At 41.1% G+C, this 23,578-nt stretch overlaps 1 protein-coding gene across 2 annotated transcripts in view; it reads right to left on the reverse strand.

The window, feature by feature from the left end:
• Nucleotides 1–6: 6 nt before the first annotated feature.
• The window catches only part of OXSR1 (oxidative stress responsive kinase 1), an 86,494-nt gene continuing 62,922 nt past the window's right edge, over nucleotides 7–23,578 (reverse strand). For both annotated transcript variants that reach the window (XM_042888580.1, XM_042888581.1), the window contains 13 exons: nucleotides 22,511–22,620; nucleotides 19,061–19,162; nucleotides 16,069–16,202; nucleotides 14,090–14,138; nucleotides 12,349–12,414; nucleotides 12,020–12,142; nucleotides 8,538–8,573; nucleotides 7,452–7,607; nucleotides 4,910–4,983; nucleotides 3,939–3,991; nucleotides 2,695–2,763; nucleotides 1,765–1,829; nucleotides 7–941 (listed from right to left, as the gene is read on the reverse strand). In XM_042888580.1, the coding sequence (XP_042744514.1) occupies nucleotides 867–941; nucleotides 1,765–1,829; nucleotides 2,695–2,763; nucleotides 3,939–3,991; nucleotides 4,910–4,983; nucleotides 7,452–7,607; nucleotides 8,538–8,573; nucleotides 12,020–12,142; nucleotides 12,349–12,414; nucleotides 14,090–14,138; nucleotides 16,069–16,202; nucleotides 19,061–19,162; nucleotides 22,511–22,620 (1,112 nt within the window). In that variant the 3' untranslated portion in view covers nucleotides 7–866. The remainder of the gene's footprint in view (nucleotides 942–1,764; nucleotides 1,830–2,694; nucleotides 2,764–3,938; nucleotides 3,992–4,909; nucleotides 4,984–7,451; nucleotides 7,608–8,537; nucleotides 8,574–12,019; nucleotides 12,143–12,348; nucleotides 12,415–14,089; nucleotides 14,139–16,068; nucleotides 16,203–19,060; nucleotides 19,163–22,510; nucleotides 22,621–23,578) is intronic.

Below are 23,578 nucleotides of genomic sequence, written 5' to 3' on the forward strand. Positions count from 1 at the left end.
GAGTTTGTTGATCATCTGCAAGACCAGTTTCCAGACAGCAGTGCCTCGTTGCTCTGCTTTAAGAACAAACTACATCTAAGGATGTAGATTGAAAGACATGTTTTGAGGAAGGACTGCTTAACGTAAATTAAGAGGTTCAGCCGTCATGCCACGCCTGGCACTCATGTGGAGAGAACCCAAATGATAAAAAATAAAAAAAAAATTAAGGCAGTTTACAAAGGGAAGCTGACTTCTAACACTCTGAAGTCGAGGAACTTCTCAAAAACACAAACACAAGGGAAGAAGGCTCTCCCTCCTGTGGGTTAAGACTTGGCTTGCCTTCTCAGGTGCAAGCGTTCAAACCAGCAGTTTAAAAAGACAGCTGAAGAGAAGCAGATTTCTCAGCACTCCAGGTGACACAAGCAACATGTACACTGGTGTTTCAGATGGAAGGAGAAGCAGGTAAAAAAGAAAACAAAAGATCTGTTCGGTATTAAAACTTGTGCAAAAATAGCAAGTGAAAAAAATGAAACCACATGTAAGCAAACATTTAGGCGAGATCATCAGAGCAGTGGAACCCCCGCTTCGTACTCAGTAGTATTTTTCTTTAAAGTAAGGCAATAATAACATGAACATGCAGGCAATGACATGTTGGATCTGCATGTTTGAGATGACACACAAAAACATGAGACTTGTTTACAAAAGGTGTAAACGCCATCGGTAATCTCAGGAAGGTTTGTGATCCTATTAAGGAGAATGTTAAAGCTTCTAGGAAGGGGGCTGTAGTTCAATTCTTTGGCAGTAGTGGTTCTTTTTTAGGCTAACAGAAGCATTACAAATATGCACACGTGGGTTCTCTGTTGGGAATCATCTCCTGGGGCCATTGTTTAGCTGATGCTGAGCTGTGCAAATCCTATAAGTTTGCCATCATCGGGGATATCTGAGCCTTCAACACCAGATGCCTGGAACACAAGGAACAGAGATCCAAATAGCAACACACATGCTCTGCCTCGTGACTCACACCATGCTTAGTATCACTATGAGGTACAACAGACACAGTTTATGGAGGCAGCAGTTACAAGACAGTTTTGCACTGCAGCCAGCATCACCCAAAGTTAGAACTGAGCTTTGTTTTTGGGGATTTTTTGAGCTAAGAGCTGGGACTGAAGTTCTGCCAGTATCTGCTCTGGCTAGGGATACATGCACTGAACAGGGAGAAAAGAATAGCTTATTCAGGGAAAGGGTCAAAAGTAACATAACTGATGGCCTCACTGCCTATAAAATGTTTACACCCTTGCTTTATCACTATAGTTATCTATGCATTTCACTATCTGCTGTTATCTCTCCTCCTCTAGCCTTTCTTCTCTGCCTTTGGTATTCCCCATCACCCTTCTCTTCTTTCTCTGACACTCTCCTCCTTCAAGGAGTCACTGACATTTTTGCCCACTTACCTGCCCTGACATATTTTGGCCATTTCCAGGCCTGTGTAACTTCCAGACCCAGAAAACACCCTTCTGTAACATTTTTGTACGCTTACAGGTCAGGCAAGGGCAAGGGAAGCTCCGTGTTAGCACATCATCTGACACAGCTATTTAAGCCAGGTCCTGCTCAGAGGACAAGATGGGAGCCTGCATTGCCTACTATTAGACAACCAGTAGGAAGCTTTGGAAAGGAGGTTTTAGAGTGCATGCATTAGATGCCCACAGTAGACACCACTAGCATCTATATGCAATGTTTTATCTTTGCAAGTGACAGCTTGTTCAATTAGGGAACAGGAATAAATACCAGTTTGAAAGTGACGGATCTGTTGGCTTGAGGCTCTTCCACAATTTTCTGCAAATTAGCTGCAACTGAAATCACACAAGAAAAATGGGCAAATGTTAGTTCTGGCCAGAGAAAAACCATCCCAAACTCATAAGGTCTCTTTATATTAGTTGAACTTAGAACAGTTTAAAATGATACAAAAAATTTTGGCCTCTGTTAGACTCAGTTTATTTAAATCTAAAGATTTTTGTTACAGTGCTTCTTTTGAAAAAGTACTTTTTCCCCTCAAAGTCTAATTAGTAGTAACAATTTTCCAAATGTGCCTGAAAACCCATTTACTTTTGCACTAGCAGCCTTTCCAGATATTGCAGGAACAGTTTTGCTTTCTGTAGCTGAAATATATGGGTGCTGTTAGCAGTTAAAATCCCACCTGTTGCATAAAGGGGGCATGTTTATTTAGGAAGCTGTTCTTGGATGTAGTTATTCATATGTACTTGAGTGCAGCAGCAACACATGCTGTTGTCTTAGCCCAAGTGCACTGCATGCAATAGTGCTTCATACTTCCTTCCACAGCCTGCCTTAAAACAAAAAAGCCTGTCTGATTCCAGTCCCAAACCTCTCTTTGTGCAGAACCTATCAGCAGTACAGGCTTGTGAAGCAATTTGGCAGTGCCTACGTCAGATGAGATTGATTTAGTTAATGCATTGATTAACTTTCATTTCACATTACAGGGAACATTTGCTTTGTAATCCTTTCAACTAGACCCTATTCTTGTGAACCAAAGATTGCCTAAATATATTTAGGCACACTGGAATTACCAGCAGTTTTGTAGAGCCACTGGGGTAGAGAATCAAGGCCATGGAGAACTCTCCCAGCACCCACTCATCAGGTCATGTTAAAGATGCAGAAATGACTGAAATGGTTCGAGCAGAAGAAACAATTGATAATTACCTATTACCAGATCTCTGCCATCAACAAGCCCTGCTGAAATTAGTTCTTGAGACACACCATCAGCAGTATCTGTTGGGGAGAAACACAGCAACTGGTTACCACACAAAAGAAACTGTCCAGCTGACACAAGTCTCACACAGAAATCTAGAAGCTTGTACAAAAAAATAAACAGCAAAAATGTTATTTACATGAGACAGTGTATGCAAGCTGCAGACTTTCATTTCAAGTTTAACTTTTCTAATGCTGACCAAAAAAGGTTGTCTGTACTGAGCTGGAAAAGTTCTGTTTTCTGAGCTGCAATGACTGTGCAGTTCCAGGCTTGCTCCTTTTCCCCTATTCTTGTCAGGGCAAATCCTGAGGCTACTCTAAACTTTGCAGAGCCCTTGGCCTTCACAACCACCTGAGATGTTCCCTTCAAAATCAGTAAAAAAAAATAAGTCCACTCACCCAATTCAGGGCACTCCTTAAGTACACCCTATTGAAGAGGTGTCTTTCAATGTGTAGTGAGGCAGCCTAAAGAACTGCCTCAACCTGCTGCAAGCCAGACATTTACATAGGCAAGTTCTAGGCTTGTATGTCTACTCCACAATAAAAGGGTGACTTGGTAGGGAGACAGATCACTCACGTGGAAGGGGAAAGCCCAGCAAACTAATGATTTGTGGATGCCCCTTCTCTAGAGGTGTTCAAGGCAGGCCAGGTTGGATGGGACCCTGGGCAGCCTGGTCTGGTATTAAATGGGGAGGTTGGTGGCCCTGCATGTGGCAGAGAGGTTGGAGATTCATGATCCTTGAGGTCCCTTCCAACCTGGGCCATTCTGTGATTCTGTAATATCTGCATTGCTATCTTCTCAGATCAGTTCTTCTTCTAGCTATTCATTTTCAATATGGGATCAAAAGTCACAGAAGGGAAAGGGGAAAACCACACACTTCCATACGTCAACCAGCCTACTGCTTACAGCAGTGCAGTAATTCAGTTCTGAGCTATGCTTCCAGACTGCAAGCTAAAATGCATGGAATGGCTGTAACTCAGTCATATTTGTAACAGTTTTACATGAGAGGCCTCTTAGCTGCAGTGCTCAATTGAGCTAACAGCTCAATCATAAGTCAAGCCTTGGAATACCTGTGGGAAGGCACAAGAGGCAGACACTCTCACAGCATCTCCATACACACAACTGAACAATACTGAACACAAAAGGTCCCTTTAACCAAACCACCCTCACGCACCAGAATGTCACACCAGCTCACCTCTCCCTGGTGTAAATTCAAATCGGATATCATTGAGTTCTTTCTTTGAATTCCTGTGGGAAGAAGAAAACGTTATATGGAAGAGAACATTTCATTGCACTAAGCAACGTTCAAGAGAACACTGTGCTACCAGCAAAGAATTGGTCTGTGAAGAAAACTCCAGTTCACTATGCTTTTCCTCCCTGAATGGCAGAAACCGTTCACTCGGCTGTGTGTCTGGAAGCCAAGCTCTCAACACCATTCCTGTCTACTTCACAGAGCATGGAGTGGGCAGAAGTTTACAATATGTGAGTGTCAGTTCACTGGTACAGTGCCACACTGTTCCACTGTCAGCAACTCATAGCTATGAGCAGCTTTGTCCCTGGAGCACAACGTTCAGAGGAAGCAAGCACTCTCATTCTGTGGATGCAGCCACCCAAGAACAACTGTGATACGATGCTCAGAAGAACCAACCAAGTGCCCATCTGCAACCAAGATGTCCATGGAAGCAAGAGGCAGATTCCTTAAATGAGAAATGATGCTAGAGTGCACTTATAACCGTTTTTCTGCCTTTTCCAGGGACGTGACCCAGAACCCATGTCTTGAATTGGATAAAAGCTCTTCAATCTCAGAACCAGCCGACTGAAGTTGCGCTGGATTATCTGGCTATTGAGGCACATGGCCAAAATCCCTGGATCCCTGACCCTCTTTTGGAGCACCCAGCTTCCTTCCTGGACTATCAGAGTTTAGGGAGATGTATTCAAGTATCAAAACCTTCTTCAACCTAGTTCTTGTCAAACTGGAGAAGCCAATGAGATGAAAACTGCTTTTCTTAGTCCCAGTTTCAGACGGTGAATAGATCCAAGCTGACAAACAATACATGGCTGTGGCTTTTCAACTAGAGGGGCACACAAGATGCACTACAGAGTTCTTCCAGTGTCCCTCTCTACAAAGACTCACTTTGACATAAGAGATCAGTTATGTGTCCTTACCTTAACCTTAGCACAAGGCTGATGGGGACTTTTGTATCTTCCTGTACCGGAGCTGCAGCAGGGGCAGGTGGGGCCTGCAATAGGATTATGTTATTTTAAAACAGACTAATGCTTCCTTTCTCTAGCATTAAAACTAGCAATAGACTCAATCAACTATGAATAAAAATAAACATTTAACTCATGATTGGGGTCCTGACAATACAATGAAAATCAAGACAGAATGAAACGGGAAAGCTCTGTGCTTAAATAGTAAATCAGGATGTGCTCTGCAATTGTCTCTAGAAGAGGAAATACTACACAACTTTTTGAAATGTCAAATTAGCAGGAAACTTCAGAGTAGATGCTAACTGTAAAGAGAGTGCTTGTTTTGCCTCAAAAAATTAAGGTTTTCAGGCACTCATCCTCATCATGAAGTGCTTGCCACTCATCAGGCACTTCAAGACCTCCTGCATTTTAATCTCTGCCCCAAATATCTGACTTACAAATGTGATACAATTGTGAAGAGTACACAGGAAAAAAATTAATTGGTAGATTAGGATATACTCCCAATTACTTTTTAGTGAAACTGGGGGCTTTAGGAGTATCTAGATACTTATTTTCACTTTTAAATTAGTTCTGAGTAATTACTGGTACCTGAAGTCAAAGCATTTTATATTGCTCAGCAGCAGATTTCCAGTAGGAAAGATCCATCTTCATAGCACTTGTGATACTTCCAGTGAAGAATTAATTATTAATCAAACTCCACAAAAAAAAGCAACCAAAAACCCACTCTAACTGAAAAAAGTCAATTACTCTTTCTCTGTACAAATTATCTATGCTGCACATGCTGAGCCAGGGATTTTAAATCTGCAGTAACAGAACAGACAAAGCCTAGCTGAGAATTTAAGCCTAGAAATCTTGACCACGTTCCTTCTTTCATCCAGATCGTCTGCTTTTTCACGAGAGATAATTATCACCCTTTGTTTCAGAATCATATTCTACTCCATGTCTTGGTGCTCTTCTGCCACCAATGCAGCTCAGAGCTACTGATCACAGTCTGGGATCTGCTGAAGCTGTAAGCTTTACCAGTGAAAATAAGCGGAAGATTATAGAAAGCACAGAGGTCTGCATAAAGGGAGTGAACAAGCTACAAGAACCAAAGGAAAGCTATAAGGAAGAACACCATAAAGTTCAACATAGGACAAGCTACCAATAAATAAGCTATTGGGCCATAGTGGCAGGGAACAGGATATTCTACTAGTGAAAATCAAAGCACTTTAATTGAGGCCAACAAGGCAACATCAATTTACTGAACTGATGAGTCCTGGCCTTCACTGTTGCTCTGGTGTTTCAACTGCTGCATAGAATTCAGGGATTAAATACTGGCCTTTTTTTTTTTCCCCCCCCCAAGAGATGTGAAAGTTTGATTTAAGCATTAAAGCTACTTCTAACATAGCCAAGAATGTGACAGATCTCATCTCCACTGTTTTTGTTTAATGACTAATGCACTGTCTTTAATGGTTTTGTAAACAGGAACATGAGCTGACTGCAGTGAAGCGATGTACGTATCTTTTCTCTTTCTCTAAAACAAAACAATGAAATGTTTCTAGGAAGGAGCAAGTCTAAGTTATTTTTCTGACCAACACTGCCAAGTTTCTTCTCCCTGCATCTGCCAGTGGGTGATGCTACCTTGGACCCATCCAACAGAGACAGCTTCTGCCCATCAACAAATATGAACATTAGTGTCTTTTACGAAGAGGTGCCATCACTCAGGAGTTTGGCACACTCTGCAGTGCTTAACCACAAGAAACGTTCCAAGCATCTCCGTAATTATTTAGTTTGGCCTTTTTTTAACACAAGTTAGAGCTTCTTTCCAATTTTGGCATGTCTGCCTATATGAACTAAAACCTACAATTTGTAGTGATACAGTTAGAAATTAATTGTGGGCTTGTCAAGCTTTTAAATTCCCAATTCTCCCCTCTCAGCTTGAAATGGATTTGCTTGAAAATACCGCAAGATTTAGAGTTCCCCAAAGATAAGAGTTTCTCTGCTATTTTTGACTACTATGAAGACAGTTAAAACCTAGGTCCCCTGTCCCTCCTTTGATGCCTGGAGAACCTACATGTGCTAGTTTCTTCCTTTCATTTTTCTCTCCATTCTAATCCCACAGACTGCAATGATGATGGAGCAAACAGAATCAGAACCTGTTTGTGGTGCACCTTAAAAACTTGTCCTCAAACACCAGGAACAAGCAGCTGCCACTGAAATTACTCTCCCTTCTCACCTTTAACCTTACTTTAAAGCAAACACTGCACTCCCTTAACGGCATAAAAACATAAATCACTGCTCACCCACAGTGAAAGTTTCACCAGAAGAACTGCTGAGCTCACATTAGCTGTCTTCCTTTTACAAGCTACCAGGCCAGCTGTCACTTCTATGTAAACAGCAGCACTCGTGCAACTCCAGACAAGCAACTGTCAAGGCTTTCTTTCATTTCATCATGTCTCAAACTGAATGGTGAAGTGTAAAGCTGAAAGGCAGTACAAAAGGTTACTGATCTTACCTGAGCTGCTGCTGGGGCTGCTGGAGGAGCCTGACTAGGTGGAGGTACAGCAGCCTGAGGTTGTGCAGGTGGTGGTCCTGCAGCCTGAGGTAGTTGAGTAGGTGCCTGTGCTGGAGCACTGAGTGAAGGAGCTGAAGGCTCAGCCGATGGGAATAGCTGTAGGCAAAATGTGTCTGAATAAGAATAACTCAAGAGTTTGGGCTTGAGCCTACTTATACATCCTACTAGCCAGACAGTCAGAATAGAGCAACTCTGCTAGTTGTAAGGCACTTTAGCATCTATCAATAATTTATGTTTGTAAAACAAAGGTCAGAGTCAAAGCACTTAGGTATTCAAGTGAAAACTACCTTTCTACACAGCACCAGTTCTTCAAAGCATATAAAACGAATTCTTTGGGACTGCACTTACTAAAGATAGTCCCTTATCAAGAAAACGTATACACAATTTAACTGTGGAGAGAGAGAGGAGAGTTAAAGTTTAACCTTTTTGTTGTTCTTAACTCCAGATATTTGAAACAGAATAATTGGTTTTGGCATGATGGCCAAAGAACTCGAAACTTGATGGCACTTCTGCAGCGCGCCCTCCAACTCACTCCACAGTTATGTAGGAAACATAACTCAGCTTGGATGCTTAAAGCCTGGGAATTAGATCTTCAAACCACAATATATATTAAGGGATGCATCACAATAGAGACATTCATCCCAAATGGATTATGGGTTCATTTTTGATTTCAGAGTTAGCTTAAAATTATACCACAAGATCTGCAGTCTTTCTTGAGACTTCCCTTCATAATCAATTGTTGAAAACAGATGAAAGTAGAACAAGCAGAAAAGGAAAGACACAGTCCATGCTCTAGGAAATAAGCAGTCTCTATCACTGAAAGATAAGATATACTAATACTCCTAATGTAAGAAGCACAGGACACAGCTGAATGCAGATTACAAACTGCAATTAAGTTTTGTTTGCAATCAAATACTACTAGAGATTTATTTCACAGTTTTGAGCAGAGATTCCTACTCAGTGTATTTATGACAGAAATAATCAGAAGCTACCATATTTGGGAAGACATTCACATTTAATATTTACCTCTGAATTCTGTACAGGTTCTTTCACTCTGGGAGACTGAAAAAAAAAAACAACAAGAAAAGGTTGTCACTGCCTTGACAGAAACTAAACTTATCAACTAGGACTTGTCAGAGTTGTACTGAATGTATAAAACTTACTGTTTTTTTTTTTTTTTTTAAATTACATATAGATATTAAGATGTACAATGAAATGAAAGCCACAATTTGGTGGCAATCTATTCATACTATAATATCCAGAAACACACAGTCATGTCTCAGGAGCTATAGCTGGCATACAGTGGTACACAGTACATAAGCTGCTCTAATTGTTAACCAATATCAAGATCAAGCATTCTTCAAGATAACTCAAGATCAACTCAAACTGTTCGTGCAAGGTCCATTCTAAGCTACCCAAATCTCACAGAAAAAGATAAACAAGTCTGCTTTATAAAATGCCATTAGGAAACACATCCTTTGCTGATAAACTTTGCTGAGAACTTGTTTGCAAGCTAACTTACTTAAACCATACAAAGTCTTGAGAAAAAAACAACAGCCTTATATATGCTGCTTCATAGAGAAATCTCCTTCCTGCTTCTCCTTGCTCTTGGACTCTGCATGATGCTATGCTCTCCCTGAGAGAGAGCAGAAAACTGACAGCTATGCACAAGTTCAGCAGTGAAACAAAAATCAGCGTAATGGGAAGGAAAGTGCAATCAAAGCAATGTGGTCAATCTTTGCTTATCAGTAAAAAAAGACAACAAGCATCAATTATTTCACATGGACAGAAAGGAATTGCCAAGAATTCCTGAAAAGCTCTGCAATTAAGATAGCCTGCATTTTTGGCTTCTAACAGGTCCAATTACTGTACAGAGATTAGATAGGTCCACACTGGGATTAACAAAATGAGCGTTCTACACCTAGTGCCTAAAAGACAGCCTGATATGAGTCTGACAGAACAAAAGTTATCATGCCACTAAACCAGGGGCAATTTATGCAACAGCCAATGCCAATGACTTAACCAGTACAGGTCAGGACAATTTGTAATGTATGACCCAGAGGCATCTCACTAGAGAAAAAGAAATAGTCTTACTCAGAGAATAGCAATTTGCAAAAAGCCATCTGGACAGAAGGAGAAGGAACAGCTCCTTCACACTGACTAATTGCAGACAGTGTCAGGAAAAAGAAGTCATGCAGCTGGAAAGGTAAACGCTGAAATCCAACCTGGAAGGGTAAAGGCTGAAATCCATCTTGATGTGTTAAGCCTTCACTTGACAGCGACCAGGCAAAGATGAAAAATACGGCATTGCTCCCAGAGGTAAATAGCAATGCTCCACATCTGCAGGCCACAGCTTTAGTGCTGTTCTCTCAGGCAGAAAGTTCACATCCAAGAGCACCCGGGTGCCTCAAAGAATAACTCAGAGCTTGTCCAAAAGATCAGTGTGTCAGACACTGGACAGACAAGCACGGCACACAAGCCCTGCCCTGCAGCTAACCAGCTCAGATAAAAGGCAAACAGAGGTAAACTGAGGAAAAAGCATGAACAGGCAGAATGGAAATAAGAGAAATATTAGAATACATTTACTTAAGGCATAAATAGGATGATTGGAGAGGACATGCTTAAATATACATGCACACAGGCAGAAAACTTTTTTAGTGTTAATATTTGTCTGCTTTCAGGTGCAGACTCAGCAACATATTTGTAAAACACACACTTTATGTATTAAATCCACCTTGTTTTTTCTGTACAGTGGAAACTGACAGCAAATACAAACTATTTATGTAAAGCTTTCATAGAAGATAGTAGTGAAGTACTTCAGCAAATAAAGTCAGCCAATAAGCCATCCTTTAAGGGTGACAGCAGTAAAACTCAGGTGCAGCAGGAATAAATAAAGGCTACAGTCTAAACTCACACTATTCACCAATTCAGTAAAACTGTGAAGGGATTACAGGCAGGTGGAATTGATGTGGCATTTGAAATATGGCCAGAACACAGAATTAATACTCCATAACATCACAGTATTTGTAACAAATGTTTGCAATTTAAATCCAAGTCTAAAAAGGGGATCAAATGGAAGAGGTGCATAGGGGCTCCTGTGCTTTTCCCTCTGGGCTGCACAGATGCCCAGGGTCCAAAAGTGAAGGCCAGGAACGTCCCAAATTAAAGAGATGAGAAAAGACTGTAGTACAAGGAAATGTGCCAAAGCTCCAAGAAAAGCAAGCAAACAAAGTAACTTGAAAAGGAGCTTGTAAACATGTGTTTTTCTGTGTAAAAGGAATGAAACATCTAAGAACTGTTCAAAACACGGTAAGTGGGATTAGTTGATAGGATTCTGACAAGATAGAGCAAGTTCTAATTAACCTCTGAAATAGTTAGGGTTTTTTACAGTATTCCATCCTACAGATTGATTGTATTTTAGTCTGTAAGAGAGATTTAGAGGACTTGAGCTTATAAAGAATTTCAGTAATACCCACCAGGAACCAAGAGATCCTCCTTAACTGCAGGAAGGAGTGGATACAGTGAGCTCTTAAAAGTCACATAGCTGTTAACACAAATTATTACATGGAATTGGTATACTAACAGCTATCTGAAAAACCTATGGCTTCAAAAGATGCTAAAGGAACTAAATATGTCTTCAAATACTAAATTTCTACATAGATCACACCAGCAGAAGGATGAGAAAAGTGGAAGCTGTTAAGGAATAAATGCTTCAAACCCAATGTGGGTTTTTTTTTCCATATGGAAGATCTTCCTCTAGATACCCTTTCCTATCTCAAGAACTCAGCAGAACAATTGAAATGCACTTCAAGCTGCCTACTTCACTGAGAAGGAAACACATAACACAAGAAAGCCACTACAGTGAAAATTCTGCACTGCTGACTAGAGGGAGGAAGACTATGCATGTCTCATTTGCGTTCCTAGGGGACAGGCTGCATGTGTTGTGGGGACAGGCGTGTAGCTGGGGGGGATTTTCAAGTGCCAGACCAACTCCCTCTTTGCAACTTCAGGGATGCAATGGGATTTTCTACTAGGGATTAATAGATCTCAGTGTAACCGAGAGTAAAGAACTCGATTCTGTTTCAGACATCAGCCATAAGAACAGGCCACATTGATTCCAGTTTCATCTTGAAGAGTGCAGGACAAAATCTCTCCTGACCCTTCCAGAAGAAAGCACCTCAAACAGACAGTAGCCTTAAAAACAAAGAATAACTAAGCTCAAGTGAATGAGCATGCCAAGCCGGGAGCACGCTGTCTGAATTCCTGCTCTCAATTATGCTCAACATCCCTGAATTAGACCAGCTGTGCCCCAGAACGACTACAGAAAAGAAATCAGTAAGAACTTCAACCTTCAGTCTGCTTTCTCTGGTTTGGCTGCAAACTTGAGGGGAGGGATAACAACAACTTACTGCGCATCATACTTAGAACAAAGCTTGACCCATGCCAGGCATATTTAAACATACTACAGTTAGAACACAACACAAAGCTGTTGGAGTCTGAGGACCCACCCTGAGCTGTGAAATTGCTGCTCTGCCTTCCTCACTTTCTTCATCTAGTTCATCATCACTCCATTCCCAGCCGCCATCCTCAGTCTTATGGAGACGCCCGCTGGATCCTGGGACCCTCCTCACCTGTTCAGCACAACGACAGAGAACACACAGGTCAAGGAGATTGCTTCTAGAGTTGTTTTGTTTTAAAAGGAGAAATGCATCTTCAGTCAGCGTGTTCAAGTGTTTAATAGAACATCTAGCTATATCTAGGAAATACTGCACTACAATCACGCTCATTAAGAAACTAGTACAGTTGTAACAGCAAGAGCCCAGCAGCTTTGCAGTACCTTTTTGGATCTTTCAGTAATTGTTGGTGCTCTCTGTAACATCTTCTCTTGTAAAAACTCTTTATTCTGCAAAAGAAAAAAAGGAAAATAACTAAACATTCACACTGCTAGAAATGCCCTTTGATTCCTTCAGGGCATCTGATAATTAAGCTGTTTAAAATAATTTCTAATAACATAGTTTGTTATATGCTTCACCCTCTTTTCCTCTCAAAGAGAGATCAACTCTAAGGACAATTTTACTGCTATCTTCCTTTGTACCACAACGTATGATGCTTTATCCTAAATACCTTCTAAGTTAGTAGTTGCATTTTCCTTATGCAGATGATAAGAAACTGACAACTGAGAAACTGAGCAAAACTCTGTCTGATTTACTGGAGAACACAGCTGTGCTCACTGCATAGCAGCATCTGATATCCTGCTCTTTGCAGGTACCACAGAACCTGGATCTAAGCCACACTGCTGTTTCTTACCCCTACATTTATGCCTGTCTTACCAAAGGCACCTCTCAGAAGTCAGGCAGGCAAGGACATGGGAATCCCTACCCACAGGTATTGGGGCAGCAGCAGTTTGAGTGGCTGGAAAAGTGTGCAACATGTGATGTTAGAGCAGGAGCAAATGCAGCAATCACAGCAGGTTAAATACTGGAAACTGCTGTAATGATCTATGGCATTGCATTTCCTTAAGACACACACTGCCACATTTTGATACGTGGCTTTCAGCACTACCAAAACATACTTTACATTATATAAACTATCTTCACATTTGGTTCAAAAGCGTATAGAAGTTGGACTTTCTCATCCTCAGGTTACAGCTGTCAGTTTGGCAGAGGTCAATGGCTGAAGGCAATTTAACATTGAGCACTGACTAGCATGCATTATTCCCTCTGGGTTTAAGCACTGCCTCATTTACAATCATGTTTTTCTATCACTGCCTATGCAAATACGTGACTCTGTAGCAGCTTAATGAAAGCAGGAAGGCAATTTTATACACAATGAAGTACAACATGAACTAAAACTGGCATCAGCCAAGTACAGAAAGGTTAGCAATGTGTAAGCCATCTCCCTGTCGCTTTGGACACCAAGCGTGCTCTCAGTAAACAAGTTGCAAGCAAATCAGTTGCCTAAAATCCCATTATGATAACATAAAAACTCTATGTGGCTACTGTACACATCTTAATCTGAGAGCTGAGACCTACTGTCATTAATTGCTGACCCCAATGCTCTATCAGCTACCTGTGGATACATGCTCAAGCAGTTTGCTTCACAGCTACGAATGGGAATTTCCTTTTATTTTACATCATGAGATTTTCACTTTCTATCTCTATAGCATGAGGCAACTTTCCACACAGCAGGGGTCTTATTCACTGTATTGCATACAGACTTATGCAGACAGGTTATAGTTTACTAAAATATAAATATGAGCTCCATTTACTGCCAGACACCTTTATGTCTGGACACACAGCAAGAATGGCACCATTACAAGGGAAGGAAAAATCCTCAAACCCACTGAAAGGCATTTAAACGCTGAAGAATTTCTAAATAATTTATCCTAGTAGTGGCAAACACAAGGAGGTACAGAAGAGAGATTTCATTTTGTCTGTTCACAATGACCCATTCGACTCATTCAGCAATTCTGGCCTTCTGGAACAGCTCACATTCACATCAGTAAAGCTTTCACCATCCTTCTGACCAGTCCCCCTCTACAACCTCTGCACAGATGAGCTTCAGAAGAGTTTCCTTACCTTTGCTTTTGTGAAAAATTTGTGCCTTAAAAGTTCTGCTGCTGTAGGTCTGTCAATAAAAACAGAAGAAACACTATAAATTTCCATTTCAACTCAAGTCTTACAGGTTGCTGCATCTCATAAGGGCATCACCTCCTGCACCTCCTAGCTGCCCTAGGAGTTAGTCAGTGTAATCAAACATTCTTTTAAGTGGCAGTGTATTCTGAGCAAAGCCTACTGTGAGTTCACTCAGCAAAAAGCCCTGTTCCTATTCTTACAGCCTAGCTGACAGAATCACAGAAGCAATTTGCTGGGAATTCAGATGAAGGATCATCACCTACTGAAGGAGTGCAGTACCTACCGTGTGCTAGTGAGACTTATTCCAGAAATGCTTCATTATAAATATGTGTAATTAGCTCCTCCCTTTTAAGTTACATGTTAGGACAAACATTGACAAGTAAGAAACAGCCATTTGCCCCTGTATTCCAAAAATTCAGGCCTCCATGAGAAAGCAGCAGCTTACAACACTTACCCTACTGCAAACTGCCTACGTTGTGTGGTTCCTGACTTAAAAAGGGCATTCACTTCAGACTATGCCAGAGAAGCCTCTCACCTCATAGCAGGGGAGACATTATTACAAGTGAGCAAAAACACTGTAAAAGCAATTCAGTAACTCTTCTTTAACAGCCTGCATGCTTGCATAAACATATCTGATTTTGCAGGTTGCTCTTCACGGGCAGACCTCCTGCTCCCATAGTAAAGATGATTACAGTGGTTGTTAGTGGTGCTTGAGAAGAGAGATGGGGGATGCCACGATTGAAAGTAATTACGTTTAATTCTAATCACACGTTCTAACCTGCAGGGATAGGACGTGCTTGAAAAATGAAAAAGAATAATATCAAGCTGGGGGAAAAATGTGTTTTGTGCATTTATCAAGCACTCTACTGGACTCCTTTAGCATTTCAAATGTAAAGACTGTTAGAAGAGAGAGAACCCCCCTCCAATCCATCTCATGATGTGTGAGAAGCTTTTGTTCCAGAATCCAGCACAGGAAGGAACTGGAAAATATCTCCACAATTTATACTTTATGAAGAGACATTTCCCTTTCCAGAATTAGCTTACTTAGAGAGAAAAAAGAAAATGAAGAAGTATAAATATTAAAAAAAATGACCTGTGGAAATACTTTTTTTTTTTTTTTTTTTTGCTTTGCATTTTTAAGGAATGCTATTTTTAATGCAGATCCAACGCTCCTTTCACCATCTTCTGAGCTTTCCCACGTGATGGGCTGTGGGGTTTTAAACAGCACCAGACAGGAAGACCTTCATGTGGCTTCACACAGTGCCATCACACAGTGCCATCACACAGTGGTGTCCTGGGAACCAACCACAACATATGCACCACGTCCTGGTCAATATTTCTACCACCACTGAGCAGTCAGGTTGCAGTTGCAAAGAAGACTGAAAGTGCCATCAGCTGACTTAAGCAATGTGTATTGATGAAAACATGTTAGGTAAAATTTGCCACTGTTTTTTCCTGGTATTTTGCCCCCAGAATAAACATGAGTTATAATTAATCAAGTCAAAACTACACTGAGAGCCTTCTTTGCGCTGGCAAGTTTTTAGAAGTTTGTTTGCAAAGCTTCACAAATAAGGACACATTGCCCAACACGTAATTTCTGGTTTATAAACACAGAGCAGTTCTGAGGAGAAACAAAGCATGAACTGCAGTCACCTGTTGGTGGTGGCAAGGGGGAGAAGGGCTCTATGCTAGCAGGGACTGGGATGCACTCATTAACCCAAATGAAAGACGTGTACCCAAATGAAAGGCACAATGCCAGACATTTATCCTTAAAAGTAAGGACAGCCAAAAGAATTTGCAGCCACACATTGCTGCATTCATAAGGCTAGAGAAGCAGAGAGTGTACCACTTTAAAAAGTGAAACAGAATGAGTCTTGAGGGTTGTTTCTTCTTAAGTTTACTTTGTTCTTATCAGGTCTCACCTTTTTTCAGGGTCTTTTTGTAGGCACGATGAAATCATCTTCCTGAAAGATTTCCCATACTTCTTCAGCATCTCCTTATCTTGCACACCGGTTTCCAAAGACGGGGGATCATTTTGTAGTGTCAGCATTAAAACCTGGAAGAATTATGTCTATTGGCAATGAGATTTTTCTTGGCCTCTATATAAAGGACACAGCTTTGCATCACAGCATTTTAAACAAGCATTTTTATCAAATATCTGAGTTAACAAGGACTGATCCTTACAGCAACTCTCAGGAGGGAAAACTGAACTCAGACCAATTCTTTTCTTAACAGTTTCAGCAGTGTCCTCCTTCATCTTACAATGAGAACTCACCCCATTACCTTTTCCTCAAGGCAACTACAGGGTTTCTCCTCTTCTCTCTGCTTCCTACAATCATTGAGATAACAGCTTACTTCCAAAGCTTCAAACCTCTACAAATTCTGACTGTCAGCTGAGAGTTCCACAAGTCATCCATCAATACTAGGGAGCATTACCATCCCTTCAGTTCTCAGGAAGCTAGTCTGATTTATAACCAGCAGCCCACGTCACTATCTTCCATTGAATCTTCTGGCCCACACTGCAGCCCACGGGTCAAGCATCCAGGCAAGTTTGGTGTGATGAAAGGCATAAACACAGCAGAACTTAGAATCATCATCTTAGAATCAACCGCCTGGGTTGGAAGGGACCTCTAAGATCATCTAGTCCCAATGTCCCTACTCTTAACAGCCTTCCTCATTTCAGATGAGTAGTTATACAAGCATTGGATTCACAGAATCATTAAGGTCAGAAAAGACCTCTAAGATCATCTAGTCCAACTGCCAACTCACCACCACCACGTCCCAAAGTGCCACATCTACATGTTTCATGAAAACCTCAAAGACTGTTTAGATTCCCCTGCAGGTATCTTGTAACCAGAAATGAGATTTGTGTAAAATCCTGTAACACTTTTATAAAAGCAGTAGGGCAATATGAAACACCAGGAATGCTCCCTTCCACGTACCGCTGCAATGACAAGTGAAGACATTTCTTACACGCCTACACATCAAGACGAACTGATTAGTTTCTTTACATCACTCATACTTTCTCAAAGAAAGGAAGAAAATGACTGATTTCCATTTCCACTTGTCACCTACATCCAGATGAATTTCTATTTTTAGAAAAGGAAGCAAACAGCACGCTTAAAAAGCTTTCTTTCTACAGCTATATTGCTTAGGGCAGAGAAAGCCCATCAATCTAGCTGAAATTATACAGCCTACAGAGAAGTCCCTGCTTTTTCCCCTTTCTTTGGAGAGTCACTTAATGCACGGGCCATTTTGCTGTGCACGAAAATTAATCTGCAGTGAAATACAACTGCATTCCATATATGAAACAGAAATCCTCTTGCAGGCGGCATGACTGGAACCCATATCCAATATAACTGCAGATTAACAACTACCTACTGTGTGACAACATGATACCAAATAGGTGATCTTTGTATTCAATGCTGCAAGCCATGCACTGACAACAATAAAGAGAAGTTTTGCAGAAGCTACTGCAAAACACTACCAAATATCAGATCACAAAGTGTCAGTGAAAACAGCTACAGCTAAATCAGCATGACATTTCCCTCAACTCCTCACTGCACTGCCACAGTCACTGATACGGTATGAATTTGAATGATATTTCTAAACCACTCAGCCATTCTCTCAGCCTCTACACAGAACTGATGCAAATCTTGAAATTATACTGTTCAACAAGAATTAAACACCTGGCATTTAAAGCTGTACGTGTTTGTCCCTGCCCTAATAAATCAGGAGCTAGTGGACTCCAAAAATGCTGTCATAACGTAGAAGGGTATGCACTGAGTTCTAAAGAGATGACGTTCACTTTGCATAGCTCTCCATCAACTCAAGGACTAAAAAGAAGAAAACTTAGTATACGATGTGCTTAAAATTGGGACCAGCCCAACCATAAACTACCTACTAAAAGGACTCTCCACCCCCTCCTGTTCAATTTGAGCAAGCATGCATACCAAGGGTAGAAACAAAGTGGCCTTCAAGAGGATGGGATCTGTAACTTACTCCAGGGAAACTACTTTAGCACTGAGGTTGGACTGGATGACCTCCAGAGGTCCCTTCCAACTCATACAATTCTGAGTGATTCTGTGAAATGTAGAAAGGGCTGGAAGTTTTGCGATCCAGTGATCAAGACAACGTCCCATCAGATCTCAGAGGGGCTAAGGATGATCTCAGAGCTCAGACAAAGGGCAAGGTGCTCGAAATATCAACTAACGGAGTCAACTCTGGTAACTTTACAATACAAATTCCCTGACAGAGAAGCATGTGAAAAGCAGCTCCTAATTCAAGAAACAGGAAACTGGAGAAAGTCACCCAAACTAAATTCAAGATGTTCAAAGAGATATTCAAAGTTGCAACATTTAAGCAAGACAGTTTCCTCCTTTTCAACTTCAATAAAACAATGATGTTGCCAATCCCTTCCCATTTCCTCATGATGTGAATTTCTGACACCATTCAGTGATTAACAGGATTGTTTTCATGTTAAACAACACAAGTTGTTTGGGGAACATTGGTAACATGTTTCTGAGAGGTTTCAAGAAGGACCATCAATACAAAAGGAATTAGCTCCCCATCTCAGTGACAGTGGATGCCACATAACATGTTCTGAGTCACTCATTATAGCTTTAACATCTGCTGTCTATAGAGGCTCTAGGATTGAGCCACACAGCACTTTCCTCAAGAATGGCGACCCAGGAGAATCTCAGATCTAAATGAGAACTGTGCACAGCTTCGGACAACGCTGAGTAAGCGGCATATTTTTAAAAGCTGACTTCAAACAAGTCTAAGAACATTGTGATCCACAGATGCAAATAGAGAGGACGAGCTCTTCAACAAAACGGTCTGGCCAAATTCTTTGGGACGCTCATAGAACATTCAGATCCTTTGTCTAACACAAGTATCCGGAGACCTGCTCACCTTCATTGGGGGGTATTTATGATAAGGAGCTGCCCCTGTAGCCAGTTCGATAGCAGTGATCCCAAAGCTCCAGATGTCTGCCTTGAAATCGTATCCTCTGACCTGAAAGATATGAGGGAACGTTAGCATCTGTGTCTCTAGTCCCTTTCTTTAGTTGTACATCCTCTCACCCTCCACCCATTTCTTCCTTCCCCCTCACTTCTCATCAGCAACTTGGAAGCACTAATATTACAGTGCTAAACAGATGGAAAGAACTGCTTTTCCTTTCTCTCTGAAGTCCAATACACCTCTTTGAAGGTACAAGAAGCCACAGTCTGATGGAAGTTACAATCTTGGGCTGAGCAACTGGAGCTGTTCTATCACAAGCTTCTCTGCATGTGGAACATAAAGGGGCACTGCATACACCCATCTCTGACTTCCACACAAAAAACACAGACATTAAACAGTATAATGAAACTCGCATAGTTAATAGATGCAGCATTATGCCCTTGGGACATATGCCTCACTACACTTTTAGTCAACCACTTCATCAATCTGACTACAAACATGCTCAACCCTACATTTTCAGTGCTGGAAGTACATAGCAATTCAGTTAAATAAAAAAAACAAAACACAAAACCCTTCACTCCTGCTTGCAGACTAATATTTCCCTCCACTAATTAATAGTAGCTTCTGCACTTGACATTAAACAGAGGCTTGTTCAGGAAAATTTATAGCATTTACTTCCCCTCACACACAGGAAAAAATATTTCATATGCCAAAGCGGTTACTTCCTCATTATCATTAGGTAATATTTTGGCACTTGCTTTCTCCACTGCAGGGGAGAGACATTATGTACTAATTTCAAGAAGAGCCACAAACTCCAAAGTGTTTTGGCTGCCTAGGATGGCTTGTACGTCTTCTTGCTCCACTATGCAAAGATGAATAATGAATCAGAACAAAGCTAATAGGCTTACTGTATTCAGTGACACTAACAAGCTTTAGAAGGAGCCCATTGTGATGGAGCCAGAACTATTCCCCAAACTACCTTTAAGATCATCTGGAATTGTGAGAATAACAAAACAAAAGACATCCCCCTCCTTCCACTAGTTTTTGTGATATGATAATTGAATTAAAGTTTATTATAGCAGCAGCAGTTTATATCGTGCACTAATTTCTTCAGCTCTGCAGACATCATTTTCATGAGCGTTATAAACTATGAAAGGCTTCCTGAAGTGAGAGCTTATGGAAGCCATTGTTATGAATGGCTTTCAAATAATTACACTAAACAAGCATGTGGATCTTACATAATTCACAGGCACACAGCACAAGAGGAAATACACAGCAAGTTTTATAAATTGACATTTCTTCACATCACTTTTAGGTTTTGAGACCAATTTGGCACGCTTCTTGGCTTTGTCTCTCAGTTAATCTCATGGATTTACACACTGCACAACGCCCCATTTTAACTGATTGGTATTGTTCATTATATTATACAATTATATTATCCTGCTCCCAAATGAAAGCTATGAGGTCCAAACCTGCCTACTGCCATTCATCTTGAAGCCCATCTCATACATAACAGTTATCACCCTGCCAGTAAGTTTCTCTCATTTATTCTTCCTAACAGCTTTTTTTTGTGTGTCATAAATCCAATAAGTGAATGTATATTAAGAGATAACACCAGCCTATCATATATCAACATGCTAAAGGATCTTACTGATGCAGAAGTAAAATGGATGGAATCAAGAAAATCTACAGATCGGAGGCTATCCTGCATTGAGCCCTTCCTTCTGTTCCCTGCTGGATGTAACAGCTCAGAGCGACACCTGCTGGAAGGCAGCAGGATGATGTCAGTGGGCACAAGGATTTCACATCAGCACACAAAATGTTTCCTCTACCATCCCAGACTTACTACAAGTTGTGCACTTTTCACAGAAGTGCTGGGCTCCTTAAAAAAAAGAACAAAAAAAACCAAAAAATAAAACAGCCACCTGCTTCCTCAGAAAACATCTGCCCCATCAAAATATCCCCTTTCTCACCAAAAGCTGTTTCCCCTTTCTAGCATCCTAAGATGCTTTTTTCCCCCTGCCATTCCTAACCACAAGCAGCCCGGAGCAACACTGACACAAAAGACAAAAGCAGGGACAACTCAGACCTGGTTCTGGAAATACTGTGTGTGCTATTCTCATTTCCAGCTGAATTTTCCTTTTCCTCTTAAAAATCAATGCACCAAAAAAAATTCAGGAATACACAACAGCAAAGTGGTTCAGAAGTTCTCCAAGAGTGCTCCTGACTTAGGGACACATCTTGCATCCCATGGTGCTCTATCTGTACACAGGGAGATTGCAGGAGCCCTGCAAAGCCACGATGGGGAGCCACTGAAAAGGCCAAGCAGTGAAGAAGCCTTTCATAAATACTGCATTTAAGCCACTCCAAAATGATCTCAATTCCTCCAGAAGTTTTAGGTATAGGAAAAAATGTGTTAAAAACTCTACGGCTGTTTTCACTTCATTTCATTTTGGATTATATATGCGTGGAGGTGTTATCCAAATTCTCCTAAAATCTTTTACCACAAAATAGGAAGAAAAAAAAGTACCAAGCTAGGTATATTTTAACAAAACAGCATTGTTCCAAAACATTTTTGTTTCAAAAATTCCTAGAAGAAAAAAGGAAAAATACAGAGTCTGCAGAATTTCTGCTTGGTGCACATGCCAAAAACGAAACCAATTCCAGCTCTCTGTCAAACTGGTTTTAAGACTGTGATGGACAGCTCTCAGAATGTTTATGACACTGAGCATCCTTGCCACAGACACTGCACAATGCTTTGCTGGAACTGGGGCATAACTCTGCTGGTCGATTTTGCTCAGAAATGGCAGCAGTGCTCTACATTAAACAAAGTCTTCATCAGTGGTCAAGCAGATAAAGCTTACCCCTGTAGTTTAGTCTAGCAGTGGTGGAAGACAAGAAGTATGACAGCTATGAGCCAGGCAGAAGGGAAGAGGAGGAAGGAGGAGAGGCGTTCCTCAGTAATTACATTCTGGATACTCATAAGCCAAGAGAAACTAAAAAGCTCAATAAAGTCAACTGTGCATTACTTTACTGTGATAACTCTCCACCTTGACACAATGCACCTTACCTAACTATATGTGAATATTTGCCACACATGAAACTATATTCTGCCTCACATTTAGGCATGAGGGAGGGGCAGGTTAATCTCCTTTACGCAATAGCTAAGCTGCCTCATACTTACCTTGGTACAAGCTTGGAGAGAAGCAACAGGGTGAGAAGCTACTGAACATTACATAGGAAAGCCTGGCAGCAACAGCCATATGTAAGACAATTCTCTGGTTTTAAGCCTCACAGGATGCAAAATTGTCATCTAAGGTGAGAGTAAATATGGCTGTTCCTGAACACAAAGATTCCAGGTGCAGACTAGCTAAGAGGACGATGCTAGGAAAAGCAATTCACCTGTTCCATAACTTCTGGTGCCATCCAGCAAGGTGTGCCTACAAATGTTTTCCTGACTTTATTTCTGGTAATGTCACCACCGGTGGCCAAAAAAGCACTGACACCAAAGTCTGTAAAAGAAGCAAAACAAACCGCATTAAGATCACATCCTGAACAAACTGAAGGGCTGTCCCCCTTGTCCCCCCATATTTCCAGCCCCTTATTAAGCAGTAGAACATACAGTTACACATGAGGAGTTTCCTAATGAACGAAGAACAACCAACAGTTAGTGAAGAATGCTGGTGCATGAATACTCTGTAGTCAACCATTCAATTACTTCAGCGTTCAGTGCTGGCCAGCAGAGAGGAAAATTCCACTTTCCATTACAGCCCACTGGGCACATTAAGGCAAGCCTTGCTGCTGTACAACCCCGCCCTGGGCACTAAGTGCTTTATTTGTGTTTGTATACGTACATAACTAATGACAGCCTCAAGTGGCATCTCACTAATATTTAAAGCAATCAAGACTTTTGTGAACAAAAGGATTTGAGTGCATATGAAGCTAACAGTTTGCAATATTTGCCGTAACTGCACAGCCTGCAAACTGGTATCAGCCACTGACCCTGGATCTTCTACCATCAGAACGTGCTTTGTTTGTGATGGAAGATTATTCCATCACTGAGATGCTCAGAGTTTTACCAGGAGAAGACATGAAGAGACAGGAACTGGGTCTAAGTTTGCTCAGAAGGAAGCATTACCAAAGTTTTAGCAACCAAACCATTCTTAGAGAAAATAACTCAGTCAGGTGACAAGGAAACTGTAAACCCAAACCAAGTATTTCCTCCCACTTTGCTCTAAACAACACAGCTGAATTGCAGAATTATGGAGTTGCATCTGGTCATTCTCCATCACTGAATTTTATTTCTTCCCCTCCTTTTTATTGTTGTTTTTTAAAAACAGTGCAAACAATCAAAATCTTCAATGCCATTTTTGTGATTGCTGGCAGGCTCAGAGATCCCTGAACAGGGCAAAGCTCCTCCCTGCATCACAGCAGCAGTACAGCAATGCCCTTCGCACCAATCTCTCAGCA

This window comes from Lagopus leucura, unplaced genomic scaffold, assembly GCF_019238085.1.
Source record: "Lagopus leucura isolate 7727_CA_CO unplaced genomic scaffold, USGS_WTPT01 Super-Scaffold_100157, whole genome shotgun sequence".
Taxonomy (NCBI): Eukaryota; Metazoa; Chordata; class Aves; order Galliformes; family Phasianidae; genus Lagopus; species Lagopus leucura.